Source organism: Symsagittifera roscoffensis, chromosome 4 (genome assembly GCF_963678635.1).
Source record: "Symsagittifera roscoffensis chromosome 4, txSymRosc1.1, whole genome shotgun sequence".
Taxonomy (NCBI): domain Eukaryota; kingdom Metazoa; phylum Xenacoelomorpha; order Acoela; family Convolutidae; genus Symsagittifera; species Symsagittifera roscoffensis.
In genome coordinates this window covers 61,771,226-61,790,490 of record NC_087065.1, presented here as the reverse complement: position 1 = coordinate 61,790,490, position 19,265 = coordinate 61,771,226, and the positions used below count along the sequence as shown (strand labels likewise).

Below are 19,265 nucleotides of genomic sequence, written 5' to 3'. Positions count from 1 at the left end.
AACCTCGTTCTAAATCATTCCGCGCAGTTCATCAAGGTTTGAACAGAAGTTGAGTTCTTTTTCAAATAGAAAATTTTAATATCGAGCTCGCTGAGTTTGTTTTTCTGGTATGCGGGCAACAGTGATACTGGCTCTTACAAGTTCTAACTGGTTTTCCGAGAGTGATTTGAGAATTATCCTTTGCAGCTTAAAGCAAAAACTTGCTATATAATAACACTGTATACAACTAATATGGTATAAAGTTGGTCTAATTTTTATCAGTCAGAGATATTTGCAGTGACTGAGTTCTAATTTCAGAAAAAGAATTAGGCTTTTTTTAATTATTCAAAGACCGCGTCATTCCTGATATGATTTAGACCCGACGTTTTGTATATACTAAAAAAAATAGGTGCAAGGTCGTTAACAAGACCGACCGTTTACCACACGAATCTTTCGCCTGACCACAATGCACAAATTCAATTAAGATAACTTCAAATTAGTAGAAATTTCAAAGGAGGCGGTTAAACCAAACAAAATTCGCTGATAGTCCGTGAAAAAAATGACTTTAACCAGACTAAACGGCATCATTAAATCTTTCAATCAATTTTGTTTATCGAACCTGGTAAAAGGTCCATGTAATAATTTTCTAGTGAAAGGTCGAGCCCCTAAAAATACTTACGCCGTGAGATCATCAATTACACAGAGGCGAAGCGGACCTTCGCACCACTTGGGATACAACACTAACATGAAATAAAAACATAAAAAGCCGAAAATGAAAATGTAGTCCGACACTTGAATTTTAAATCAGCACCACCGGAACAAAATTTACAAAAAAATCAAAGCCGACTATCTTTGAGCAGACACAAGTTGAGCCGGAAAAAAATAAACGTTTCAAGTCATACCTTAAAAAACAATGGACAAAATTTCACTTACAACTTCAATGAAAATTGTACAGCATAAGAAAAATCAGTGATGTCGCAACTAAGCCAATAATCTTTGAGCTGAAACCACTTGAACAAAGAAAAAGATCTTTCGATATTTTCAAAAAATTTTCAAGCTCGCCTTGAAACTATAATGAACAGCACTTGCACTTGAAGCTACAATAAAAGTTGCAAGACAGCAAAAAAAAATCAATGATGTGGCATCTAAGCCAACTATGTTTGAGCAGACAAAAACAATTTAGCCAACAAAACCTAAGCGAACAAAAAAAACCAACAATTCATTTTTCTCTGAATTTTTTTTTCATTTTCCTTGATTCTGGAAAAAAAATCCGGCCACGACTGGAACCCCAGACCTTAGAGTACAAGGCAACAGCTTTACCTCCAGACCAAGGGGGGAAGCAACCTGGAACATGTTAGGAGAAGGTAAGAAGAGAAGTAAAGATAAGAGAAAAGAAAAATTTCAACTGATTTTATTAAACTAGTTGTTAACCCGGAAAAAAATCTTTATTCTAGTTTAATAACGCTTAATTATTGCAAGCGTAAAAAGTTGTCCCAACATATTATAGATTTTTAAACTTGCGATTTGGGGATAATTATTGCAAGTCAATTTTATCAGTTTTCAAGAACCCGTAGGTACCGAATCATACTGGTTCAGAAATCATTATTGAGTGCTAGTTTTTGTCCGGTAAACTGCTTTTCTTACAAATATGTAAGAAATTGAATTTGCTTTATTATTGATTTTTAACAATTTTTAGGCTCCTTCTAACTTGGTATACAGCTTACCCTTTTTCCGAGAAAATTCTCAGAGTATATTTTGACGATTATTTTCTATTGGCTTAATTTACAAAGCATCGATTTTTTATCTTGACAATTCGTATTATAATCAACAGTCCTCCTGTTATTTCCCCAATTTACCAATTAGAATTTTGCGTAAGTTTTTTATTTTACTTAGGCATCCAAAAAATAGTTTTTTTTTGTAGAAAGAGCTGTTGCTCTATATGTTCGGGATTTAAATCCTTGTGGAATACTTCTTGCAAAAATCTTGACTTTTTGACGTATACAACATCAAAATTGGAAGCCTCTGAAACACCAGTTAGTGCAAATAATTGGCAGCCAATTCAATAATTGAAATCGACCATTTACGATATCAATATTTCCTTTTCCAAGTACTTCAATTAGTTTATTATTCAATAATTCATTGCGGAGCCCTGTCTTAGACAGAACCATCAGACAGAAATAACAGTAAAAAAAAGTATGGTGGATGAAAAGTAAACCTTCTTTAAAAATTCGTTGGTGCCAACGAGTCGATAAAAAAAGTAAATTATAAAAGGGGCTCTTCCGTTTAGGTCCGGTCGTGCACAAGCTGGATAGCGCCCATACCAGCATTATATAAATACATCAATTAACAATATTGCGGGAATTAATTCAATTAATTGCGGGAACGAGTCGATAAAGTTAACAGAAAGATGAAATTCTATTCGCACTTTGCTGCGATTCTGGGATTGCAATGGAACAATTAACCGAACAATGATAACTATCCATAACGACTAAATATTTCACGCAAAGATTTCAATATAGTGTCTGACTTACTGAAGACCAATTGCATATCAGGATCTCTGAGCATGATATACTGTCGATTGGATGGATCTTGAAGCTTCCTCGATCTAATGATCTGCCACATCTTCTTAATTATTTCGTACCTTGGTATCTAGTAAATTCAAAAAATATATATAAAACTTATCAATCGTTGAACTAAACAATGAAACCATTGATTGATTAACACTTAATTACTTTATCGCACTCCAGCAGAGTAGCTAGATCTTTCGACAACTTCACTTCTTTGGCGAATCCACCACCACCTTGAACATCATTTCACATGGAGATACCGATGAGCTTAATAAGGCAGTTTATTTATAAGGAAATTTATGCACTTACGTTTTTTAGGAACTTCGACACTGGGATTCATGTTCAATATCTACAATTCAATATACAATTTTGCACGACTTAACTTGTTTGAAACGCATGGTAACAAAATATTGTCAATAGACAGTTGGAAACGTGATAATCAACTCGTGAGAACTGAAAAGAAACTACTGATTACTTACACAGAGGCGGAGCTTCGCAATACTTGCAGTACAAAAGTAACATAAAGAACAAGAAGTCAACAAAAATGAACAGAAAAAAAAATGTTCTACCAAAATTTAAATTTTCGTATGTCTCGATAGAACTTCATTCTAGGCAAACCAGCAAAAAATCGACCACTGAATTAGGAACACAACTTACTCAATTTTTAGGAAAATTTTCTTGGAAAAAAATACTCGAATTAGGAAAAATAGTTCCTCAATTTTAAAAACCTTGTTAGTAAGTCGAATGGCAGTGCCGGACTCATTTTTCTGAGATCGCTCACTAAGCTGATAAACCTTGTAGATGGCAAAATACCGGAACCCTTTTACCATTCTTTTCCGGCGCAAAGCTTATCGCTCTCATAAAGATAGACGGAGGTTTAAGACCATGGGCAACACCCTTAGACGTATCGCATCTAAATTCGCTGGAAGCAAGGCTCTCCCGAGCGATAAAAATTTTTCGGAGACCTGCAGATCGGGTGCGTCACTCAACGAGGAGCAGAAATAACTGCATACTCAACTCGAAACCTGATTGAGCGCGACGACAATCCAAAAATCACTGTTCTTTTAAAACTAGATTTTAAGCATGCCTTTAAATTAAAAGAGAATTAATGCTGAATTGTTTTTTCAACTCTGAAATGTTGTTTCAACATGTCCCGAATTAAACTAACACAATCATATCGCGTTAAGTGCACCTTACTTATTTAATGGAAGCTCGTTGAAAACTCGTTGTTGATATCTGACCGCAAATAGGAGCGCATTTAGACTTTTTATATGATTACGCCCCTATCAACGGGCAGATATCATCAACGAAATTTCAACGAGCTTCCGTAAAAAGGTAACAAGGTGTACTGAATGCGACTTGGGTGTGTTAGTGTTGAGTATATATGACTGAACAGTTGATTTCTTGTTAAACATAATTGTTTCTGGTTTTAGAGTAATGTCGTGTAGCTATTGATTAAACTAAAATTTTGACAAACTCGTTTTCAAAACAAGAGGTTATAGGCCCAGACAACATTCGTGAGTACTAATCCTGTTGTTTTAGTTAGAAAATTACTTTGTTGGTTTCATTCAGTTAATTTGGTATTGTCTCGCGGTTACAGTAAGTAAAAAGTTGTCAAATCTTAGTTCAGAATGGAGAAGTCAAGAGTTTTCGATTTTCGAAAGCTAGATGGCAACAATTACCGTGACTGGAGTTGTTACATGAAATTGTACTTCCTGGACAAATAATTGTTCGATTATGTGGATGGAGCCATAGCGCAACTACAGGATGCTACTGCAGTGTCAGCGTGGCAGCATGAGGACAGATTTCCGGAACCCTATTAGCGTGGCAGCGTGAGAAGAAAATCACGTGTCAGCGTGGCAGCGATTTGTTTGGCTTTTGAACCTTGTGCCCTTCCGCCGTACGGCACAGTCGAAGCAGCCTTTTTAAATGGAAAGAGACGGTAGAGACCTTAACAGGGAATTCGTTATGAAAAGGAATGTCGAATATTTTAGAATTTAAATTTTTCAAAATTTCGTTCAGAGATAGGATATTTCTCAGAAATGAAAAAAAAAACGGCCCATTCGTCCGAAAAATACGACAAAAAGAGACAACCGATTTAACTAGACAAAAATCAGTTGAAGAAAATCACGAGAAATATGAAGCCTCTTATCGTGGTAACAAGACAAGATAAAACGCTTATCTGAGAGAGATCATACGGAAGAAAGGTCCAGTGGGGCATCGGGAACGGTTCCGTACCCTCCCGTCCACGAAATCGGAAAGTTAACAAAGTTATACCCGTACCCGGGGATCATGGAATTGGAGGCCCGGTGCCCAGAGACTACTAGAAAGTGTCACAGACCTTTAGGGACATATTTTAGCTACTGTAAGGCCCTGCACGTTTTAATTAACTCCAATATTGTGTGCCAGTCGGTCATATTTGGAAGTTTGACCTTGAGAGAAGAAAAAAACACTTGATTTTGGAGTGAAATTTAATTTTTCAAAATTTCGAATGGAACCTGTCATGCACGATTTTCTCGCGAGAACTGAAAATCAGAAAAAGAGATCAGAACAATTTCAGAACGATTAAGACACACACGCGGGAAAGTCGCAAGAAAAAACAGTAGGAAATTGCTATTCGCAATTTCCATCACTATAATAATCGAAAGTAGAGCTGTCCCATCTGTGACAGAGACGAGAGCATTCCCTCGAGTTGGATTATTACGATTGGAATACTATTCTTGACTGGACCAGAGTGAACCTTCGGTGGAAAGGTGGACAGCTAGAGTGTCCCAATGGTTCACGAGAACTTGCAGTCTAGAGTAAAAACTTGTTCTTGTTGTTAAAACTGACTGACATTAAACTCATTTTAGTTACTTTATTAATTCTTGAGTTGCTTACCGACTTATTTACTTCCTGGTTCTTGAGCGTGCTACAATGTGAGTACTTAATTTAAATTCTAGAGTGTGTTTTATAATTGTGATGTTGAGGTAAGGCGAGTTTTAGGTTGATCCATCTGAAATGGATCAAAGTTCCACTGTCTAATAAAAAGTAACTTAACGGATTGTTCCAACCCGGTTTTTAACGGCGTTCATGTATTTTGGGTATCTAGAGACCTAAGTATGGGGACGTTTCTAATTCTAGAGTGGGGGGATATTTTAGTAGTAGCCTTTAAGCTGTAACGGGTCGTAGTCTCATGTCACAAGCGAACCGAACTGGCTCCGACCGTTCTTGAGGTAGAAAAACACAAGAGATAGTGTCCCTGACCCTTGAGCCAGTGGTTATAGGGCCTATTTTTCTTAAGCCTCATGTGTGACTGCAGTAGACGAATGTTACATAGTGTTTTTATGGCGCTCCTGGGTGTTTACGACATCAAGACTACGGAGTCGAACCCACTTGAGACAGCTTCGGGCTGAATGCCCATTCTAGAGTACCGGCGGTACGGTTCGACAGGAACGTGCAAACCTTCCGGTTGTACCGTGATAGCTTTTTAAGAAAACTCGAGAAAATTTCCTGGTACGCTCTCCGAACGAGGCTTAGCTAACCGAGTAAAGGGGGGCAACTAGGGGGACAAAAACACGAGCAAAAAGACAAAAAGCAAAACAAAAACCATAAAACGAAAAAAGACAGTGACTTTGACACCAGATTAGTTGGATCAAACCTTTATATTAATTAAATAGTATACCCATACTGTTTTACAAGTTCGATCGTTTCGATCAACCTAGCAATTTAAACCAGTAAACTGAATAAAGTGCCCGAAGTGGGGCGTTGTCAAGGGTTTTCAGATAGCTTGGAACTTAGCTGGACCAATAGGAGACTTGACTGGAAGAGGTGACCAGCCGAGTGGGAAAGTGGTTCAGGGACACTTGAGCTGAACCAATAGGAGACTTGACTGGAAGAGGTGACCAGCCGAGTGGGAAAGTGGTTCAGGGACACTTGGCTGAACCAATAGGAGACTGGACTGGAACAGGTGACCAGTCGAGTGGGAAAGCAGCCAAGAAGGATTTGGCAATTCTCGAGTTCTCAAGTTGGGCAGAACGGGTATCGTTAGAATCCACATTACATTATAGGAGATAAGTGTAAAATTGGATAAGCGAAATCCCCCAGTTTTGAGGAACGTTTTTACTTGAGCAGGCCTGGAAACAGGTCTACGGTTTTCTCTTGAGAGGTTTAGCACCCGGCGCTTAAAGTAATTTTTAGGCTTAAGAAGGGGGTATAGAAAGGGGGGAGGTTAGAAGGGGGACTGGTTAGGCTAGAGGTTGGCGGTTGTAAATTGCAAAAAGGGGGAAATTAGAGTAACTAATTAGTCGACATCGTTGACTTAGTTACATTAGAAATTAACACGCGTTGGTAATATTAGGTGGAGATCCAAAATTCAACTCGAGTTAAGGCTGGTACGCTGGTTGGTTTGGTAGGGGGGACCGGATATAGACAGCTTTTGTGATACCCCATAAGATCACTAGTGGGGGGAGGAAAACGCGTGGCAATTAGGTACCAGACATTTTTTTTAGACGAAAGGTAGACATTGGTCACCTTTAAATTTTAGGTGGGCTCATTTTTCTGTTTTTATTATTTTTCTTACTTAAAATTTTTGTTGCATTTTATTGAGGATTTGTGTTTGGTTTTATACGAACAGGTGATCACAAGATACCTGCGCACCTACATTGAAATAGAAACAACCAAAAAGAAGAGGGGGGTCAGCATTTGGCTTTTAAGAGAGGGTTTTTGGGAAAATTTTACTAGAGCTTGAGTGGTGGTACAAGGTACGGTGGTTCAAGAAGACCCTACAACGAGGAAGACACTCCGTGACGAGTATTGGGACAAGACCGAAGAAGTCTTGGGACAGAGCAGTCTTGGGATAGTGGTCTTGGGACAGGGTCTTGGGACAGTGGTCTTGGGACAGGGTCTTGGGACAGTGGTCTTGGGACAGGGTCTTGGGACAGTGGTCTTGGGACAGTGGTCTTGGGACAGGGTCTTGGGACAGGGTCTTGGGACAGTGGTCTTGGGACAGGGTCTTGGGACAGTGGTCTTGGGACAGTGGTCTTGGGACAGGGTCTTGGGACAGGGTCTTGGGACAGGGTCTTGGGACAGTGGTCTTGGGACAGGGTCTTGGGACAGTGGTCTTGGGACAGGGTCTTGGGACAGTGGTCTTGGGACAGTCTTGGGACAGTGGTCTTGGGACACTAGTCTTGGGACACTAGTCTTGGGACACCAGCCTTGGGACACTGGTCTTGGGACACTACCCTTGGGACACTAGTCTTGGGACAGTAGTCTTGGGACACTAGCCTTGGGACACTAGTCTTGGGACAGTAGTCTTGGGACACTGGTCTTGGGACACTACCCTTGGGACAGTAGTCTTGGGACACTAGCCTTGGGACACTAGCCTTGGGACAGTAGTCTTGGGACACTAGCCTTGGGACACTGGTCTTGGGACAGTAGTCTTGGGACACTAGTCTTGGGACAGTAGTCTTGGAACAGTGGTCTTGGTACAAGGGTCTTAGGACACTAACGGAGAGTACTGTGATAGTGACGAATAGTCTTGGGACGGTATAGAAATTGAAGTCAAATTACAACAAGTGCGTTTTAAGACAGAATAATACAAATCGAAATAGGTAGGGTTAAGACCAAATTAAGGAAAATTTTTCGGAGGTTTTAGAAAGAGAATTGGATAAGGTTTTTAACACGTTGTACAGAATTTGTTACCACAAAAAATATTTTTTTTTTTACCCTTAGAATAGAATCGTGTATATAATAAAATTGTAAATAGAAGCAGTTGTAAATAGAAATAATGAGGCGGAGTAGGGTACCGGTGCTCGAAAAAAGGTCAAGTGGATCAAACACGAAATATAATTCATCGCTGCGCGGAACGACATCAACGGGCCCAAAGATAACGAAGACGAACTTTTCAGTTAACATGGTCAGCACAAGGAGTACAGCGGAGAACAGGGCGAAAGAGGGCACGGAAGGGGAGCGAGTAGAACCCACCATCGAGATTGATCTAGAGACACCCGATCAAAGTGTGGATGAAACAAGGAAGATGGCGACAGAGTCAACTCCAATGCCCAATGCAGAGGAACCGAACCAGAAACCCATAGAGTTCTCACCGATAGATGACGCGGAAGATGCAATAGGCAACACCGAAGAAACGGTGAAAGAAGACTCTCAAGTAAAGAGGACATCTTTTACGGAAAAATTGGGAATAATGTTCGGAATAAAAACAAAAGAAAACGTGACTGAAGAACCAAAAGCAGAAAGAGCACGAACGTTTGGGACAGTGAGCACGAAGACCTCAGAAGCCAATCCAAGAGAGGAACAAGCTAAAGCAGAGGCTACGGCCGAAGAGAGACCGACAGCTGACCATGAAGAGACTACCATTGAGCTGGGTGACTTGTTGGCGAAATTAAATCAGATTGACAAAAGACTTAAGCACAGTGAAGAAGACAGAGAGGTGATAAAAAAGGAGATAAGATACAACAAGCACGAGTATCTAGACAGTTATTTTAACCTAGCTAAGGCAACAGATGAGAGACTCAAGGAAATGTCAGATAAGGTAGAAGCCACCAATGAAGAACGAGAAAAGAACATCAAAACAGACATGCAACAGTTGAAGAACCGATATGATGATGTCAACAGCCAATTAGGGAGCCTGGAAAGGAGAATGGACACAATGAGCAGGAGTCAAGCCGAGAGTTCGTGTGCAATACAGGCGAAGTTGGATGCAATCTTGAGAGGTTCTACTCCACAAGAAAGACCGGCAGCGGATCGTACGCAAGGCACCAGAGTTGACTTTGCAGAACCACAAAGGAACAAACGACAATCGACACCGTTGCCCTTAACCAGGGATGCGATAAGCATAGCACCAACAGCTGCGAAAACAATAATGAAGAATGGAACGTCGAATACAACGACTGCTCCGGGAGATTCAACAGCTAACAGCAACACAGGACCGGATGCTATGACATGGGCCAGCACTTGGGAGATGATGAACAGGACTCTAGAGGCCTTCGCCACGAGGAACACTGACTCGAGCGACAGGAGAGAGGGAAAATCAAGAAAGACATTCAAGAAGCCAAAAGAATTCAAGGACGACTCCGATGGATGCATTGACACTTGGGTGGAAGTGATGAGATTACATCTAGAACAAGATAACTTGAGTGACGAAAGACAAGCATGTACAGCCATACTGAGCAACTTGGAAGGAACGGCATTAAAATGCGTGGTCGCAAAGAAGGAGGAAGAACGCGACACCGCGGACAAGATCTTCGAGATATTGCTGAATCGATTCGGGTCAGGCATGAAGGGTCACCAAGCGATGATGCGATTTGAAAAGAGAAGGCAGAGGGACGACGAGTCAATAGATCGGTTCCTAGATGACCTCGAGAGCTTGAGAAGGAGGAGTGACCCAGAGGAGTCGACAAATAGACGGAACTTTAGCATTGCCTCGAAGTTCATCGATGGGGTGAAAAGTGATGACTTAAGGACAATGTTAGCAACATACTACACATTGTCGAAGGACAGCGCACCCACCCCAGAAGAAATGAGACAGAAATCAAGAGAATACATGCTGATGAAACCTAAGAAGTACTCATATTCCGAAAACAGGAACACGCAAGGGGGAAGCCAACCCCAGAGGTCATCATGGTACAAACCTAGAGATGATATGGACAAGCGCAGATCATGCGCGAACTGCGGGTCAGCGGATCATCATGTGGCTGACTGCACAACGTACAAACAAGGCATGAAGAGCCTAGGTTATGCACCGGATGAAGAGGATATGAGCCAGATGGAGGAACACGAGTACTATAATGGCTTAATCATCAAGATAGGCGCCAGATGCTTCTTCTGTAACCAGGAGGGGCACTTCAGAATGGATTGTCCCTTGTTCTGGGAAGCGGTCAAGGACCAGAATCACCCCAAACATAAGTTGGCATTAGCGGCGGTGCAGAATCAGCGGAACAGGCAAAACGAGTTTGAATCTAGGAACTTGGGGGCACCAAACACCGAATTGCCGACGAAGACAGTGAAAGCTGTTACACATGTTAGCGGTGCGTTAGAGTCCGCGGCCGGAAGCTCTCTAGAGATAAATTATGAGAAAGCGGCGACGGAAGCAATTGCCAAAGTGAAACAAGATCTGGCTGCGAAAGAAATAGAGCAACGACTAAAGTTGGAGATCGAAAGACAGAATTTTAACGAGGCATTAACCGGATCGAACTCAATACCAGAGGCTAGAACGGGCTCAATGAAGACCGGGAATTGTAACACCGTGAAAATGGTGACTGGTAAACCTTTTGGAATATCGAAAATCGGAGCAAGAATAATGTCGATAATCACAGTGGGCGGACACGAGGTAACCAGAAACTTGAGCGAGCCGAGCGACCAGACGATAATGCACATTGACGTGTATGCAGACTACTTGAGTGGAATAAGTCCACAAACGACTTCTAGAGCGCTCAGGGCACTACTCACGAGAGGGGGCAGCAAATCGGTACGTGTTGATAATAGGTACACTGAAGCTTATGGTCCACACGAGGTCATGCTAAATATAGATGGAATCAACATCTATACCAAGACGATGATAACATGCGACGAAGACCTAATTGGACAAATCTATGTAGGGAAAGAAGAATTGAAAGTAAGATCGATTGGACACTGTGCTATGCTCGAAGAAGATGCAATGCACATCGGGACGGAAGCAGACGTGACAGGGCACGTGCTAGACATAAATGGCAAAAAGACTCAGTTACGTGGATTACTCGACACGGGAGCAGTCTTGAGCGTCATACCAATCGAAACATGGGAAAAGATGGGCTTTGACAAAGGTGACTTGATAGACTCGAGAATACGGCTGTCAGCTGCAAACAAAGGGGCCCTTCGGGTGTTGGGCAGGACGCCGATAATAGCCCTCAATTTGGGGGAACGTAACCTGTGGATGAGCTTCATCGTGGTAGAAAACCTAGATGAATCTGACCAATTCATTTTGGGCAGAGACTTCATCAGGAATTTCGACGTAACGATTGATCTAAATAATGCAATGTTCAGGATACGGAACCCGGATAGGAGGTACGCAATCAAACCGGTAAATTTAATAATGGCGAATGAAAACAAAGCACCGGTATTCTTGAGTAGGAGAGTGAGGTTAAAAGCTAATGAAGCGGCAATCGTAAGCTTGAGGATGAAAAATTATAATGAACTAAGTGACAACAAGCAAGTGTGTATAGTTCCGAATCCCAATAGTCAAAGCGCTGCTGTTTTAGGAAGATCATTTTCGATAACGAAGAGCGGCCTCTGCGTCAGTGTCTTGTTGAATACCCTTGATATACCGATCACGATACAGAGAGGGAGGAAGCTGGGATATGCTTTACCAGTTAAAACTCGATACGAAACAATTGAAAACTCAAAACAAAATGAAGTTGTTGATTGTCCTAATCACAGGGACAAAATTTGTATCTTGAGACGATTGCAGAGAATAAAAGATTCTTCAAGTCTTATCAAATCAGTTAAGTCAGAAACGGACGATGGGCTTTCGAGCTGTTCGAACTTTCCAGAGCGACCCACACTAGATGAAATGCAAACTGATAAACCGGTTCTGCCGGAGATTGAACATTTAAGGGGCAAACTGAAAGATGAACAGCTCGAAGCTATCAAGGACGTACTAGAGCGGAACGAGGAGGTTTTTTCAAGGCATAAGGCGGATATCGGGTGTTGTAATTTTGTTGAACATGAAATAGAACTTGAGGAAAACGCGGTGCCACACAGGGAGGGGGCGAGGCGCATGACCCCACACAAATCGGACGCGTGCAGAAAAGAAATCGAAACGTTACTAGAGTATGACATGATAGAACCATCCAAGTCGCCGTGGGCGTGTGGAGTAGTGATGGCCAAAAAGAAAGGCGACCAGTTAAGGTTTTGTTGTGACTTTCGATACCTGAACTCCGTCACGGTGAAGGATGCCTATCCCATACCTAGAATTGATGAGAGCCTCTCGAAGTTAGGTGATGCGAAATTTTTTACGACTCTTGATTTAGGCTCGGCCTTTTGGCAGGTACCATTAAGGAAGCAAGACAGGGACAAGACAGGGTTCGCCTGCGAGTTGGGTCTGTTTCAATGGAAACGGATGCCGTTTGGACTCTGCAATGCAACAGCCACGTTTCAGCGGCTGATGGCACACGCGTTGATAGGCGTGACGAAGAAGTACGGCAACCTGGTAATGTGCTACGTGGACGACGTGGTAATAGCAACGCCAACACTAGAAGACCACATCGAGAGGCTTGACGAGGTGTTCGCGTGCATGAAAAGATCGGGGCTGAAGTGTAAACCATCAAAGTGCGAGATACTCAAGGACTCGATCAAATACTTGGGCAGGATGGTAGATAAACACGGTATCAGACCTGACCCAGACGCCGTGGAAGCAGTCCTAACCTGGAAATCACCGAAGACGGAACACCAGCTGATGAGCTTCCTGGGTTTCGCCAACTATTATAGAGAATTCATCAAGGGATATGCGGACAAGGTATACCCGATGCAACAATTAATGAGACATAAGGGCAAGAAGTTCACGTGGAACAACGCGGCAGAAGAGTCATTCCAGAGAATAAAGAAAGAGCTGTGTGAGGCACCAGTACTGGGTATGCCGACTGAGAAAGGGATGTACGTGCTAGACACGGATGCATCAGTAGTCGCTATTTCTGGGATTCTCCATCAAGAACAAGAATGGAATGGGAAGACAGTCTTGAGACCAATAGCATACGGGAGCAAGGTCCTAAGTGACACAGAAATGAAGTACGGAGCACCGAAAGCAGAGATGTTCGCGGTGGTCACCTTTGTCGAAAAATACAGAGCATACTTAGGCAGTGAGCCCTTCAAGCTGCGAGTCGACAACCGAGCACTAAGCTGGCTGAAAACGTACTCAATGGACCAGAGCTATATTGGGAGGTGGATAGTTCGCTTGGATGGATACAACATGATAATTGAGCACAGAACACGAGATAAACATCAAAATGCTGACAGCTTGAGTAAGAAGACGGAGTTCTACGAGAGGCAAGAACAAAGAGAGGCGGACAGACCTGAGATCAAAGACGGCTTCTCCTTTATGGACAAAGAAACGTACGACAGTCTTCCACTCACGAGATGGCTGGACAAATCAGGCAAACCGATTGAAGATCATCCCGAATTGCCGAAAGAGCCTCTTGAAAAGACCATCTTGAAGAGAAGCAGAGGGATTCCGGTAGGAATAATGCTCAAGTCCAAGATCGTGAGGGAAACACTCAAGGCAAAAGGTTATGATCTCATCCAGGTAGAGGAGGGAACGGTCCGAATAGATGAAGACTTAATGAGGTTGCTTGAGAAACTATCAGATGACAAGCCCGTGATCCAAGGGAAAGGTCAGGAGGCACCGGAACTAACCATACTTCGGAGAGAAGAAACAGTGAACAATACTGACGTCTCAAAAGGAAGCATCACTGATAGCAAGGAAGTTGTGCGATCACTAGTTGAAAAAATCCCCGAAAAAATTCTGGAGCAGACAAAAGTCAGGGATAAGAAAGTAACATTCAGAGAAGAAGTTGAACACCTGGGACGAGATCAAGAGTCCGGGGAGTGGTCCAGATTCATGGAAGAAGACGAAACCGGAGAAGGGAAATTGTCCGGGGAGCGTGAAGAATGGGATGAAGACTCGGATGAGAGCAGCGAAGACCAAGACAGTCTATGCATGATACTGGCGGAAGAGAAGATAAGACAGCACGACAGGGAATTACAGACGGATCCATCTTCAGGGACGTACAATCTGGAAATACAAGAGGTACGAGGTGGTGAAGAGCTCGAGAAAATAGCAGTTTCAAGAAAACCACTAAGGGAACTATCGTGCAACTCAAACGTCAGAACGAATCTGGTACCAGAAGACGACATGAAAATCGTGAAAAGGATGATATGTGTGAAGCTGAGCGATGACATCCACAACCCTGGTGAAATGAATGGACAGATCATGGCGCTAAAGGAGCACGTTAAGGCGAGATACAGGCTGTCTGACCTAATAAGGGCCCAGAAGAATGACAAAATGACAAGTAACCTCTCCAAATGGATCCATTCGGGAGTCAAGGAGAAGGGGGAACTTGAGGAAGACAGCTACAAGATCTTGAGCCAGTTCTACAAAGAAAAGAGAGATTTACTTTATCACACAGCTGAAGGGGTGGTAGCGTGCAAGAGAAGAGATGAGGAAAAAATATTACACAAACACAACCTCATCATACTACCACAATTGTACCAAACGGAGGTGCTTTTCAGATCACACGACCAGATGGGCCACCAGGGGATAGATAAAGTACAACAAAGGATACTTCACAGGTTTGATTGGCCGGGAATGAGAAAAGCTTGCGAGAGATGGGTGAATGCCTGCCTAGCATGCCTTCAAGTAAAAGACCCAAGGAAGATGAAGTTTCCCCTCAAGTCTGTCGAGAGTTCGGAATTCAATGAAGTGGTGCAGATAGACCATCAGAAAATCTGCATGACGGAGTCGGGTTATAACCAAATACTAGTTATAATAGATCACTTCACCAAGTTGGCGGAAGCGGTTCCGTGCCAGACAGCCTCGGCAGAGGAGACATGTGATCACCTGATAACGCATTGGATATCGCGGTATGGTTGTCCAATGACTTTCCAGTCGGACAACGGCAAGGCTTTTGTGGGGGACTTGACAAAAGAATTGATGAAGAGATCACACATTGCTCAAGCGCACTCGACGACCTATCATCCACAGACCAATGGGTTGGTAGAGAGACAGAACAGGACACTGGTCAACATGCTCAGGGTGTACTGCTCGAGATACATGACGGACTGGGACAAATACCTGCCACAGGTAGTAGGAGCCTATAATAGTACTCAGCACTCAACGACGGGTATCAGTCCTTTCATGATGTTGACAGGCAGGGAAAGGGCAATGCCTATAACATTCTTCTACCCGGAGTACGAGGGGAAGAGGACGTCACCTCAAGCATACGTGAAGGAAGCGATCAAAAGACAACAAGAGCTAAACGACGAAGAAAGAAACTACTCAAGAAATGGAGAGGACCGTTCATGATTACGGAAGTACATCAACAAGGACGGTTCTATCGCTTGAGTACAGGGCGAGCAGCACATTACGAAAATCTGAAGCCTCATGTCCCGTCCCCGGAGGACTGGTGCCTACCAAAAGACATGGAAGGTCTTGAGTACCTGGTGGTGGAACCAGCGTGCGAAGTGAATGAGAAAGGCACTAGAGAGAAAAATGATGGTAATGAGAACTTGAGTTTGGACGACAACGAAAAGATAGAAGTGGAGTCGGATGCAGGTTCATTTGTAGAAGAAGACTGGAACGACCCAGAGCAAAACGAGGTACCGAAGTGGATGGAGCCGGATCGACCAACACCACCGGAAACCAGGACTGGCAATCGTAAACGCACAGGCATGAGGTACAATAGGTACGGGGATGACTTCTTGATCGATAAGATACAGCCAGACAAGTTGGGCGATGAACTACTAAGCGCAGGCGAACTGGAGGCCGGAGAGGAATGGCAGGTCATTGACGATGGTGGACATTATCCGCAGGATGATTACTCGACGCCAGAATTGGAGACGGATCTCGAACAGAGTGAGATAGAAAGGAGGGAGAACACGAACTTGAGGATTCTAGAGTGGATGCGTGATGTCAAGGACGAGAGCCGCGAAGGACAAAGCATTCAGCAAATCGATGTATCAGCAGCAAATTACATGAAGACAGAGGACCCTCTTTTCGGATGGACAGCAACAGACAGGCCACTGGACATCCCTAAGGACAATTCAGACCCGACTACATCGACGGGGACGTCGATAAATATTTTTGTCCGGGGAGTGGGGGTAGGACTTACCCACACCGAAAATTTGATGATAAAGAAGCTCAAGGAAGTGAGGGAAACAAGCGGATTGGAACTGGAGGAAGAAGAACCAGAGCCTACCATAGGAAGGAATTTCAAAACGAAATTCGAAATACCCAATGAATACTCAGAGAACATCATGATAACGGATAGCGACTTCATCCTGTCAAACAGGACCAGCGCGATCTGCATCACGGCGGACATGAGTTTCAAATCAAGATTGGAGGCTGACTTCAAAAGAGAGTACCAGAACGTAGAGTTTCTGTTCAGACAGAGGCCAGGACTGGGAGGCATGGCAGCGCTTCCACCGTCAGTGGCACAAGTCCCGGGCAAATACCTCTGCTTCCTAGTAACGAGAGTCAACGACAGAAACACAATTGATCCCGAACACGTGATATTGGCACTGACAAGACTACGTGACTTCATGATTGAAAGAGGAATAGTGGAGGTCTCGATGCCGGTGTACGACCCAAACAGGGGCAAACTGAGCTCGAGGGAATTGTACGCTATCCTACATGTGGTCTTTGCAGAAACAGAGATAATGGTGCATCTTCACAAGAAGTACTACTTGAGCATCGCCTGAGTCGGGTACATGGAGGTATCAGGTCGGGTGTGAGGGAGGAGTCTTGAGTTAGGTACTGGGGTGCGGCGCAGGTAAAAGGATCTTAAGATGTGATTGGCATGACAATTGAATTTTAAAAGAAAGAATTGATGGTGCTAAAACATAAAATGAATCTGCATGTTCTTAAAGGAAAATCCAATCGAATTGCTTTAAGTGATATGAGAATGATAAGATTTTAACCATATGGGTAGAAGGGGGGTCCCTAGGTTAGGAACGTGACATGCTAAGTTTTAATAAGCTTTCTGTTTTCAGATCGAGTTTGAAAAACAAAGTTGAAAATCCAACTACACTCAAGCGAGAAACAAAAAGAGAGAATCTTGATTGAACACGCGATAATCCGAATCTACAGCAAGTAGTTGCAAGAGAACATTTCTAGAGAATTCTTGAATTGGGTAATACTTGAGTTGGTAAGGTAATTCTTGAGTTGGTAAGGTAATTCTTGAGCTGGTTAACATCTACCTATATACATCCCGAAGTTGCAAAAATGGCAGACCGATTCTGGAACTCCGTGCCCGCGGCTCTGAAGAAGCCCACTCTTGACGAGCTGTACAGACGCTTGAGGGACCTGGACTACACCCAGATAGACGAGAGAATGGCGGTGATGCTGAATGCGATCCTCCAGTTGGAGGACCAGGGTGAGTGCAGGGAGTCTGCGACGGAGGCTGTCTTGATGGTCGGCTACACCACCGAGGGCATATCAAATCGAGAACAGACCAGATGGTTATCTTGGAATGCGGATGGAGGAGTAAGGGGCTTTGACTTGGCAAGAAATCCTGGCCTGAGTAACAACACCGAACACGGCGCAGGAGAATTTCCGCTACCGACGAGACCAACAGCAAGATCCACAGGCCAGAGCTCGAGTAAGGTGCCGTCGATGTCGCGAGCGCAACAGACGACAGAGGCATATCCGGATCTGGGGGTTCTAGAGAAAGAGCTCGAGAAGGCGCTGAAGGAGAGGAATAAAGCGAACCTCGATCGGGATCAGGCGAAGCTGGACAGGGAGAAGCTTCAGCTGGAGAGAGACCAGGCAGTCGACGAGCGAGATCAGACGTCGAAATTACTTGAGATGCTAAGGGCTGAACATCAGCAGGAGCTGAGGGTGCGGGAGAACGTCGCAAATCGTGATCAACTGAAGTCGGAGTTGGAAAGGATAGAACAGCGACAACGCGAGCTTGACGCACAGAAGGGAGCCAGGTCAAACGAACGAGTGGTGACCAGCTCGAGGCCAGAGTCGCGCATGGAGGTGGATGAAGCTCCCAGGGCTAGAGGACGGTTCAACCTTGACCGCGAGGCCAGAGAACACATGAGCGAAGGGTTAGAGGTCTGGATACCGAATGACGTGACGCCTTCCTTGCGCAACCTAGAGACACAACCTGTACGTCCTCTGATGGATGTGGTGTTACCAGGATATACCCCAACCTCGACCTCGAGTGGCAGTCAGGTGAGTGGCGCCTCATCGCGCCTGAAGGAGCTAGGCGAGAAATTGCAACAGCAGAGTCGTGAAAGATCGACAAGGCCAGAGCTTCCCCCAACTTGGAGGGAACAGCCGGTCAGGAATGTCGTGATCGCAAGCTATAAGAAGAATACAGAAGGGAACTACCACAGGCACAATCGGCTGGACTGGAGTGCGGAACAGGGAGCCAGGAGGGACTGCTTCCATGACGCAGCCTGGGTGGAGTATCTAGCGCCACCTCGTGTGCCAGAGGGTGCAGTTCACCTAATTATAGGGGATAGCCTGGTGCGGGTGTTGACCCAGATACGGTCCCATTGGCAGACAGGAGTCTTGAGTTTCGCTGGAGCTGCCACGCCACAGATGTTGGCAACCCTGGACATGCTAGGGATGACCAAAGTTTACACAGTGACCCTGATGGTTGGGACCAACGACGTGTCAAGGGGAGAAGCGAGGAAAGTAGCGAGGCTGTGCGACAAGATGAGCTGCCTTCTTGAGGAACTGAGGATCCAGATGGACCCCATCCTGCTGACGGTATGCACGGTCCCCTACAACATGATGTTTGATCAGCACGCCCTAGAGATGAACCAGAAGGTGCGGAGCCTGAACAAGATGATCCGAGACATACACCGGAAGAGTGTGCTTCCTCTCAGGCTGTTGGACATAGCAGAACGTATGGAGAAAAAGGGATTCCCTGAAGACACCTCAAAAGATGGAATCCATTTCGATAGGCCAAGGGGAGCGGAGTGGCTGAACGACGTCTTCCAGGAACACATTAACACGCT

General features: G+C 44.1%; 2 protein-coding genes across 2 annotated transcripts in view; one reads left to right on the top strand and one right to left on the bottom strand.

The window, feature by feature from the left end:
- LOC134845134 (26S proteasome non-ATPase regulatory subunit 1-like) overlaps positions 1-19,265 on the top strand; it is a 428,069-nt gene that overhangs the window by 12,410 nt on the left and 396,394 nt on the right. The gene's annotated exons all lie outside the window — the stretch shown is intronic.
- Positions 1-19,265, bottom strand: part of LOC134843767 (uncharacterized) — a 207,772-nt gene that overhangs the window by 5,208 nt on the left and 183,299 nt on the right. The window contains exons 2-4 of the mRNA XM_063860032.1: positions 2,856-2,898; positions 2,712-2,779; positions 2,511-2,628 (exon numbers count right to left, since the gene is read on the bottom strand). Of these exons, the coding sequence (XP_063716102.1) occupies positions 2,511-2,628; positions 2,712-2,779; positions 2,856-2,886 (217 nt within the window). The 5' untranslated portion in view covers positions 2,887-2,898. The remainder of the gene's footprint in view (positions 1-2,510; positions 2,629-2,711; positions 2,780-2,855; positions 2,899-19,265) is intronic.